Genomic DNA, 10,348 nt, shown 5'->3' on the forward strand with positions numbered 1-10,348 from the left:
AGCCTGGCTTGATGAGCTCTGTGGCTGTGATGGATGAAGGCTTGTGCCACTCCTACAGCTGAACAGTCTCTGGGGCTGGGTGGCCCCCAGAACAGGAGAGTTGGGGGGGTGAGGAGAAGGATCCCTTGCCAAGTGGTGCCTGTTGTTGGGGTCCCCAGCCCTACGTTAGTGTTCAGAATACTGAACAGGAGGGAAAATGGCAGCTGTTGTAGTGCTGCAATTAACTTGTGCTGAAGTTAGCAGAGAGAAGTCTCCAAAGCTTTAAAGCCTTGTATTTAATATTTTTTTTTTTCAGTACTTAACACTTGCAGCTTTGGAGGCTTGCTTGGTGCTGTTTCAGCAGATTAATCTTTCCCTTCCAACCCTGGAGCAGTGAATCCCTGGGATGGTGGATTTACCACGCTGTTCTGCTGTGAGTGTAAATAGAAGCACATGATCTTCATGAGCGTGTCCTCTGCCAGGGCCTGACACCGCCGAGCTGGGCGTGAGGAGCTCTGTGCTGTGAAAGGTGTGAGGGGGCCTGAGCATCCCCCCACGGCTCATCCCCAGGCACTTGTTCTGGGCTGAGCAGCGCTGGAACCCCATCAAATACACCAAATCGCAATCCCTGAAACGCCCTTCTCGGAGACACAGCAGGGAGCAGATCCCGTAGTGGGGATTTATTTCCACAGATTGTTTCCTGTAGTGGGATCTGCAGCACAAAGTAACCCGGGGGGGGGGTGTGGATGGCGCCATGTTCCCAGAGAGCCTGTTGTTAAAGGAGCAACACCGTGACAGGGCCGTGTTCTCGAGCTGTTTAATTGGCTTCAGATGTTTTTCTCAGCCCCTCGCTGGCGCTGCGCCAGCTTGGGCCGTGCTCTGCTCCTTGTGTCCCGGGGTACGGTGTGGGGCACGGCTGTCACCTCTGCTGGGACCAAGGCTGGGGGCTGTGCTGCCGTCGGTGTGTGGGAGAGGTCTCCTTCCCACAGGTCTTGTGCCAATTTTTCTGCAGCTGTACAACCGTGCTCTTCCTGTGGGGTTTTTTTGGAAAGCTGCGAACTTGGAGTGCTGAAGGCCAGCAAAGAGGGAGTGGGCATGACTGGGGAGGGGGTGTTCCTCCTTTACTCGACTGGCAAAGCTCTGAAGTTCATAGGCTGGTTCTCTAGAGAAATCCTTATTTTCCTCTGCAGTGCTGTGCCTGTGCTGTGACCTGCTCTCCGCAGGGATGTGAGTGTGGAGATGGATGTGGTCCCTGGTAGAAGTTCCGCTGACCTTGGGCGCTCCAGGTTGCTCCTGGCAGAAGGGGCGGGGGTCACCCAAGGTGTAAACCAGAAACAGGGGGTGCTCGGGGGCTGGGGCTGGGGTGGGCTTGCAGGCGCCAGCAGAAGCAGGTTTTGTCTTTGTTTTTCCAGGATCAGATGCCCAAGGTGGCTTTGGGTGAGCTGCTGCCGTGCCACGGGCTTTACTGCCATCTTGTAGCCAGGCGAGATACTACAGGAGAGGGCTGGGGCTCCCCAGGACAACCACCCTGCATGTTTTTGGCCCCAAAGCCCATACTGAAATTTGAACAACGTTTCTGTGGACCGGCTGTACTTGGATGGTGACTGCAACAGGGTTTGTGTGGCTGGGGAGCTTGTTTGGTCCCCCCTTGCTTGTCTGGCCTTGGCAGGGAGGCTGTGCAGCTGGGTTTGGGTGCTGCTCTGGGAGGGAATGGCCCCCCACTCCGCACGGAGCCTCGCACAGAGGGGCTGAGGGCTTGGCTGGCTCTTCGGCCCCAATGATGAGGCTGCTGCTGGCCCATGCTTAGTGGACAGGGCAGGAGGCAGAAACCCACCGACCAGGGGAGCTGGGAGCCTGCTGCTTTGTCAGGGTTTCATCTTGGGGGTGGGTCACAGCTCCAGTTTACAAAGGTTTTGGGGGTTTTTTTGAGCTCGGGGACTCCTAGGAGGAATCACCGGAGCCTCGGGCTCTGGTGACAGCCTGGTGTACCCCTACCCTTGTCCGTGGGCATGCCAGGGCTGCCCCAGCGGTAGCTGCGGGGAAGGCCAGGACAGTCCATCCCGCTGTGTGCACAGCTCACAGAGGCTGCTCTTGCTGCTGTCAGGTGATAGCTACGAGTGGATTAATAATGACTTAATTAATAATAATTTAAATTACCTGAGCAGGACCTTGCATGGTGCTTCACTGTGATGGTCACTCGGCATCCACATGCGTTTGGGCACCAGGGCGCAGACCCTGCGTGGTGCTGCGTGTTCCGTACCGAGCAGCAGATGCAGGGGCCCTGCCTTGGTGCAGCCAGAGACCCACCTGCAGCCTGGTCCTGGGTGCAGCAGCCGTAAACTGACCCGAGCTATTTACTGGATGCCATCGAGGCTGTTCTGGCTCATCACTGCTGGGCAGTGAAGTTTGGCTTTGTTTTTCTTTCTGGATACATCACTGGGGTGTGTAATAACTGTCAAAGAAGCACATAAAGGATCAGTATTTAAGAGGCTCAGCTCTGGGTTTTATTGAAGCTGTGTGGGTGCTGTATTTCCCCCTTTAAAATGTCATTTATGTTTGTGACTGCGCCACAGAGTGTTTCTAAAAAGAGCAGGCTGTACGTGGTATTGTACATCTCCCTTGCTAACGGTGCATTAAGGTGAGCTGTAATGTGTGGCTTTGCATTATTATTTAAAATGAATAATAATTATTCTCGTGGCCCCAGGAGGGGTCTGAGGGGGTTTTGTGCAAAGTCTAAGCCCCATAAACTTGGGTTAATCAGCCACTAAACTGGTGCTTGATCCTGTGGCTTCCACCCAACTGTCTTTCCTGAGATGCTCCGATAAACTGGACTCACAGTATCACACAAAATTTGGTCAAGGGTATAAAAACACAAACACACTCCATGTTGTGGGAGTTTGGTCCCAGCTTCATCATTCTCATGCTGTGGGGGAAGCGGGTTTGAGTTTTCCCAGCCAGGACCAACTTCGTTCCTTGTGAGCTGGTGGATTTGGCCACATCCTCATGGGCTCTTGGCTTCGAGGAGACCTTTTGGGTGGGCTGAACTTCAGCTTGCCTTTAGGGAGTGTAGAGAGCCTGGGTGACTTGGTAGAGTGCGTGTTCGGTGATGTCCTTGAAGTACTGGCAGCACAGCCACTCCTCGAGGCTGGGGCTCCCCACTGCCCCAGCCCAATTCTCTGCAAACTTCAGGAGCAGCAGAGTCCTCTTCACTTCCACCCAGCTCCGGAGCAGGGTGAGGGTCTTCTTGCTCCTGGCGAAGAGCTCCTGGCGAGGCCCCCAGAGCAGGACCTGCAGGATGCTCCTTGCCTGCTCGATGGAGACCCTCTTGCAGGGATCTCTGTGGAGAAGCAGCATGGCCAGACGCTTGAGTCCCGTGGAATAGATGGACAGGGAGGGGATTTCAGGAAGTCTGTTGCTTCTGAACCCCAAGATGTTCTCTAGAGAGATGTCCACATGCAAGATCTGATAGATCAGCATGCCCACATTCAGCTCATCTGCCACCGGGGAGGGTGGTGCATCAAGCCCCTTTGTCCAGTCCTGCTCTTGGCTGGTAGAACAAGGTCTTTGTTTGTCTTTAACCTTGAAGAAGCTGCTGATGAGCAGCCTTGGAAGGGACAGCCCCAGAGATGGCTCCTTGCCTTGCTGGCTCTGGGGAGGACAAGGGCACTGCACCAGCAGCAGGTTCTCGGGGCGGAGGTCCCCCTGCCCCACGTTCTGTACCTGGAGATGCTCCAGCCCCGTGCACACTTGCAGGAGGAGGAGGCAAGCCAGGCGTTCGTAGTGCCCAGGGCTGGCCCTGTGCAAACCGTGGGATCCCTTCACAAAGCCAGCCAGGGTCTGGTAGGGAACCTCGGGAGAAATGAGGACCTGTGGGATGGGTCGGTTGGCAAGACAGGCTGGCTCCTCTCCGGACGGGGAACATCTCTGCTCCCCGGGGCTTCCTGAGAGTGCCAGCTCCCAAGGGAGGTGGTTGTTGAAGCGGCCGATCAGGCGCTGGATGCTGCAGTGTGCCCCGAGGGAGCTCTGCACCCCCAGGCTGGTGCAGCACGGCTTGGGGACCTGCAAGGAGAGACAGGGCACGGCCAGCTGCATGAGGATGGAGTCACCATGTGCCTCATCGTGGGCTGGGCCACTGCCTCAGCTCAGGGCCACCAGCTGCTGGTTTGACCCACGCACCCTCTGAACCCACTGGCACCCACCAGAATGGCTTTGAGCAAGAAATGGGAAAAAGGGGGGTGGGGGTGTAACCCCTAGGGGAGCTGCAAAGCTGCTTTGCTGGGTCTAATCCTGCACTGCCTGAGGGGCCAGCTCTGCTCCAGCCTCTGCTTTGTGTCTGCTGGCCCCTCGAGACCGCTTGCCAGGGCATCTCCCCCAGCGGAGCCGTTCTTGATGTGTCCTTTGGACCCGTGGGAGCTGTCACCCTCGCCTCCCCGGCCTGCGCCAGCAGCACTGTCTCATTTCGCAAATGCAGAAGTAGATGCAAAAAGGGGAAGCGTCTGCGTGATGGGGGTCAGGGGAAAAGCCCAAGCTCCCAGTTCATGCTTGCCTGCAGCACCGCAGCCCCACCCGGGGCATTTTCCCCGATTCCCTGCTTACCTTGGCAGCAAACACCAGCTGGGTTTGCTCAAAGGTGAAGCCCACGCGGAAATACCAGGCGTCCCCACTTTCGCAGCACGGCTCCCGGTCCAGGACGCTGAGCGCTGCCCAGCTCTTCGCAGCCAGCTCTGCCTCCAGCAGCTGCTGCCGCTCCTCCGGCCCCACCAGCTCCTCCTGCATGCGAGCCGAGAGCCGGGCCAGCGTGGCCTCCTGGCACCCCAACATCACCCCGCACACCCCAGCCGGGCTCTCCAGGAGCTGCCCCAGCTCCCCATCTGCCGTCCTGAATGTCAGCTCCGCCGTGCTGGGTGACGGGGGTTTCTGTGGGCTGCTCCGGGCCGCCGGGTCCACCAGGCTTTGGGACTTGGTCAGGGGCTTCTTGGGTCCCCAGGAGGGTCCGTCCCGCGGGGGGATGGAGCTGGGAGCCCCCTCCTCCTGCCGCAGATGGGGTGGTGGGATGCTGCCAGCCCATCGTGTGGGGTCACCCCGGCAGCGCTGGGATGGCCCCTGCTCCGGGAGGGACTCTGCTCGCTGGAGCTGCTTTTTTGGCAATGGGGGAGGCAGGCGGTCCCGGTCGGGCTGAGAGGGGGGTCTCCCAGCTCCTTCCCCTCGGCTAGCCTTGCGGGGGACGAGGTGGGCCCGCAGCTCTCCTGGGGAGGGAGGAACAGACACAACAGGGCTGAGACTTTCCTAAGGGTGGGGGAAAGAAAGTGGGAGATGGAGCAGGACGGGAGTACAAGCACGTTGTTATTTATTTGCCCCACTGCATATTTCCAGCCCCAAAGCAATGCCCAATGCCAGCTGGAGGGGGATAGGTACTGCAGGAGGGGGACAGGGACAGCAGTGGGGTTTGTTCCCTCTGTCCGAGCTGGCACCTCGGCAGGGAGGAGGGCAGGGTGTCAGGGTGTCACTCACCCACGTTGCTGTAGATGAGGGCTGAGCTGGGGGGTCGAGGCGGGCAGCCCCCCGGGGTGTCCGGCATGGGGGCAGACGGTCCGTGGGCACCCAGGTCCAGGCTGCTGCAGCGGGCACGCATGCTGCCCCGTGCCTGCACGACGGCCCTGCACGGAGCTGGGACTCAGCACTCGCCCCCCCGGGGGCTTCCGGCTCCTTGTGGTGCCGGATGAAGGGAAGAACAAGGAGAAAGGGGAAGCAGTGGCCCGGGGAGCCCTGGCTGTGTGGTTTTGGGGCAAAAGACAGAGTTTGGCCGCCCAGTGACTCCAGTTCCTGCACTGGGGGTGTTCCCACTCCTGAGGGGTGGGGGCTGCCTCAGGGGCTTCACATACACACGGGTCCACATCTGCCCCGCAGTCCCTGTTGGGGGGCCACGAGGACACGAAGGTGGGAGGGGTGTGGGATGAGCGCAGGAAAAGCCTTCGACATCCCCAGCCCAGGGCTGGGGGACAGGACAGGGGATCTGTGCATGGGGAGGGAAAAGCAGAGAGCCTGTAAGGAGGAGAGTAGCAGGAAGGAGCCATCCCCAGCCCTGGCTGGGGTTTCACTTCCCTGTCCTGGCCAAGCTCAGTGCAAACCTGCAGCTCTGACCCTGCTGCCCCAAGCGGTACTGAAACCACGGTGGCTTTCTTTAAAAATGCCCGTTTCTCTGGGGACATCACTCACTGCGCAACTCCAGGCCTTGCCCCTCTTTGGCCCAGCTCAGCCCCCATTCCCCCCAGGGCACCAGGAATTATTGCCCTGCCTCTTGCTGCGGTGCAAAGCGTCGGGCTGAAGCAGCCTTGCCAGGGTGCTGCCAGGAAGCTCCTTTCTGGGCCCCGTTTGCAGAGCAGTTTGTTACCTCTGAGTTTTCCCTGGCAGCGGTGGGGGTCTGGGGGGCTCCAACTCCATCTCCTGGCTCGGCAGTGGCTCCCGCTCCCTGTCCTGGGCTCCCCCGGCCATGGCACTGCCAGGAACCGCCTTGCACAAGTTGCTGCAACCCCGCTCGCAGAAGGATGTTCTTTCAAAACCCGCTTCTCGCAAGTCTAAAGGAAGCCAGAGGCTTGGCCGCGCTCCCCGGCAGCCCCCAGTGCTGCTCTGGGGCCACACGCTGCCTGTGGAGGCTCCTGCAACTAGTTGCAAGTAATTGCAATGCCTTCGGTACAACCTGTTGCAATGGGTTTGCTTCCTCCGAGCTGCTTGTGAAGGCTTCACACTCCTCTCAGGCTGCTTTCTGGATGGCGGCTATATTGAAGGGAGGATTTCCATGGTAACCCACCCCAAATTACATCATTAATTTCCTGCTCTCCAGGTAATGTTACTCTAGATGGCTTGGTGAGATGGAATTTTTTTTTTTTTTTCTTCAATATGTTTTCTGGGATTTCCTGCTGCCACTGTGCAAGAGGAGCCCAGTCATTTGAAGACACTTTTTTTTTACTTCCAGAGCTTTACATGTGCTGAGAGAGCATGAAGTGACATGACTCAGCTGATAAAAAAAGTCCCATCAGTGTCTGTCCCCTCTAGGATGAAGTTGCTCTTTTAGCACTCTAAAAACTCAAAAATATTTTAATATCTCCTTCCTTCTATTCAGTCCTTGAAATAATTAGCAACTAACCAACAGCACTCGTTAGCAATTGGCCTGGCTGGGTGGGTGAGCCCCTCTGCTGAGAGCTGTGGGAAGCCAGCGCCAGGGATTTCTCCTGGGAGCACCAAGGCTGGGGACAAACAAGCTTCGAGGGATGTGGATTTGAATGAAGAAAGTGGAAACATCCACCATACATTCACTATTTGATGTGGACCGTGCAACCCCCGCAGCAACCTGGGCACCCTTGAGACCGGCTGCCTCTCCAGGGCTGGGGGGACCAGTCTGGGGCTTGGTGGGTGCCTGTGACCCTGAAGCCACCCCCTGCAAGGAGCCCACTCTCCTCCATGGTTTTCTCATCGTGTATTTTACAATCCATATTTCCAAGCCCACACCCAGCAAACCGGTTTGTGTCTGTTGACCCGCAGCGCTCGCCGAGGGCCGTTTCTGCGGTGCCGAGGCCGTATGCTAGAGCTGATAAAAATATGTGTTGGGGCTGAGTCATGAATGAATCCGGCACTAGCTCGGGGAGGATGTGCAAGACTCGGGGAGATGACAACCTGTGCTGGTTCCCGCACGGTCCTTCCCACGCTGTTGCCAGCTTTGCTGCTGGAGCTGCTCATCCCTGCGCCCCAGCCCCGGCCGCCGCGGCCCATCCCTGCCAGGCAGTGAGCCTTGGCTTTGTGTTGCTCCCTCAACACGTCATCTAGGGCTATAGCGCTGTAAAAATAAATATAAATGGAGCATTTAAGATTCAGCAGGATCCTGGGCTTATTGATGGTGCTTAGCAACGGGGTCAGTGTATGTATGTCCCTCGTCCCAGTAAGTCATTTATGTTAACGACTGTACTACAAACTGTTTTAAGCAACAGTAAATCTATTAGAAGCATCAATATTTTTCCCTAATGAGTCTTGTTACCTTCAAGATATACTGGAGATCATTAGGAATAAAATTACAGAATTAACGCGATGAATCCAACCCTACCAAGCTGGAGAGAGGTGGCACAAGCCTGGAGGAGCCCCGACAAAGAAATTGCCTTTCGCAGAAGTATTAGCTGCAAATTTCCTGACGCCTCTTATTATAATAAAGGAGACAATGCCAACTTTAAAAGCAAGCCAAGCCCTTAAAAAGGACTGTGATTTTATATTGCTAAGCCCGGCAGGACTAGTAAGCAAATGATAATTTTCTTCTCCAACGCACGGGGCACCCCTGAATCCATCGGTGGGTTCCTCTGCCTGTCCCGGGCTGACAAAGCAGCTGCAGGAAGGCGGTTGCAGTCTCTGGTCCAGGGGGTGCTGAGCCCTTTGTCCCCCGCTTTGTGCAGGGCTGGGATTTGGGGAACTGATGCAGGGAAGTTTTACTTATCCAAAGTCTTTTTAATTTGTAAGGAAATTGGTTTCTCTTCCCAGCACCAGATACGATCTTTAAATGCACTTGCTGGAAAATTGCATTTTTTCTAATTGTCTTTATTTTTTTGGTGTTTTTTTTCCTGACATTATTCTCGATACTTCACGGCTGTGGGGATGCTCCGTTCCTGGCTCAGGGCAGGTCAGGCTGATACCTGCGGCACTGCTGGGCCTGTGTGGGCGCATGGGCTGGGCACAGCGAGCACCAAAACCACCTGAGCTGGTTTCTCAGCATCTTCGTTCCTGGCAACATTCATCCCCCAAAAGCTGCCGCAGGAGAGGGTGGGCTCAGCCCTGGCTCCCACCGGTGTCCCCGAGGCCACGGCACACCCAGACCCTTCGACACAGGCGCAAACTGTAACCCCAGCCCTTAACCTCCTGGGCACTCTTCTGCCATACAATATTTTTTTTTGTGTGTGCAGGAAATGAGAGAAAAGCCCCGATTTCCTCTTTTACTCCCACGACAGCTCTTGCCCTGGCTGCGGGGGCTGCAGGAGGCCCAGGGCGCTGGCAGCACCCCAGTTATTTTGCAACCAGGGCCACCCTCCTTCATGCTGGTGATGCAGATGCTGGGAGCCGCCCCAGGTCCCCGGGGAACGTGGGGTGTGGAATTTCGGGGTGCAGAGGTCCAGGGTCCTTGTCCTTCCCTCCAGCAGATGGAGGCATTGCTTTGCTTCCACCACCCTGCAGGCTCCCAGTCCCCAGCCCAGTCCCCATTCCAGTGCCATGCTGGGAAAGCTAGGACTGGGGGCTGGCATGGGGGCAGATCAGCCACTGAGCCTGGAAGGAGGGAAACGGGCTGACTTTTGGGGAGTTGTAGCAGCCCCTTTGCTGGGGGGACAGGGACAGATGGTCCCCAGCCAGACGGGCAAGGGGACACTGGGCTGGCTGAGCACCTCGTGGGAATGGCGATGGGCAGGGGTGGCCTTGCCTGGGGCCAAGGTGTCCTCTGGGGCTGGTGGGACAGAAAAGGGGACAGAGAGGGACACTTCAGTCTTCCTTAGAAGAGGGACACCCCCCTCCCACCTGCCTCCACCTCCCAGTGCCGCTGGCTCCTGCCCCTTGGCCCTACTGCAGTGCCCCTCCATGCCTCAGTTTCCCCAGGCAGAGAGCTGCGGTGCTGACCCCCAGTGCCCGGTTTTCCAGTCTCACTGGAGGGGTTTGGCTGTGCCTGTGTACACGTACGTGTGTGTGCACTCGTGTGTACGTGAATCCTGGTAACACCCCTCCCCCCCCCCCCCAATTTCCCTGCAAGCAGGAGGTGAGGTGCTGGCTTTGCACCCTTCAGCTTAGGGCATCCTGATAAACACTCTATTAATAATTAATAAGAGATTAACAGCAGTGGCAGTTTGTTAACACATGCTCATTAATCATTTATTAGTTATTAATATGGACTTTAGTACCCTCTGAAAGTTGGTTTAGCATTGTTTATTAAGGGTTTTGCGGGGCTGATGGTAGTGATGAAGAGGTGATGGGCTGCAAATCCCGGCAGAACTCTGGGGGGTTGACGCCTGCCTGAACCCCGGGACTCCCTTGGGCTTGCACCAGGCTGGAGCGGGTCCGGGGAGTGCAAAGGCACGAATCCCGCACATGGTGCAAGCGGGTCCAACCACCCTTTCTGGGTCCTGCCCAGCTCCACACTTGCAATCAGCCCTGCTTGGGCTTTGTTCACTGATTCTGGCTCTTCTTATTTGAGGCACATGGAGAAGAAAAGGTGAAAAAAAAATCCAAATGAGCCACAGAAGTCCCTTTTTTTTTTTTTTTTTTTCTTTTTCCCCCCGCAAATACATTTTACATGCTTGTTACATATAAAACTGTGCCAGGTCTGCAGTGCCCAAATCTGCTTTTGCTC

General features: G+C 56.7%; 1 protein-coding gene across 1 annotated transcript; it reads right to left on the minus strand.

Moving 5' to 3' along the window:
• Positions 1-3,024: 3,024 nt before the first annotated feature.
• Positions 3,025-4,011, minus strand: PEAK3 (PEAK family member 3; the record flags this gene model as incomplete). The annotated part of the gene is made up of 1 exon (XM_074927695.1): positions 3,025-4,011. A coding segment is annotated over one exon (975 nt), but the record flags the coding sequence as incomplete, so codon positions are not given.
• Positions 4,012-10,348: the final 6,337 nt, after the last annotated feature.

This window comes from Athene noctua, chromosome 27, assembly GCF_965140245.1.
Source record: "Athene noctua chromosome 27, bAthNoc1.hap1.1, whole genome shotgun sequence".
Classification (NCBI taxonomy): domain Eukaryota; kingdom Metazoa; phylum Chordata; class Aves; order Strigiformes; family Strigidae; genus Athene; species Athene noctua.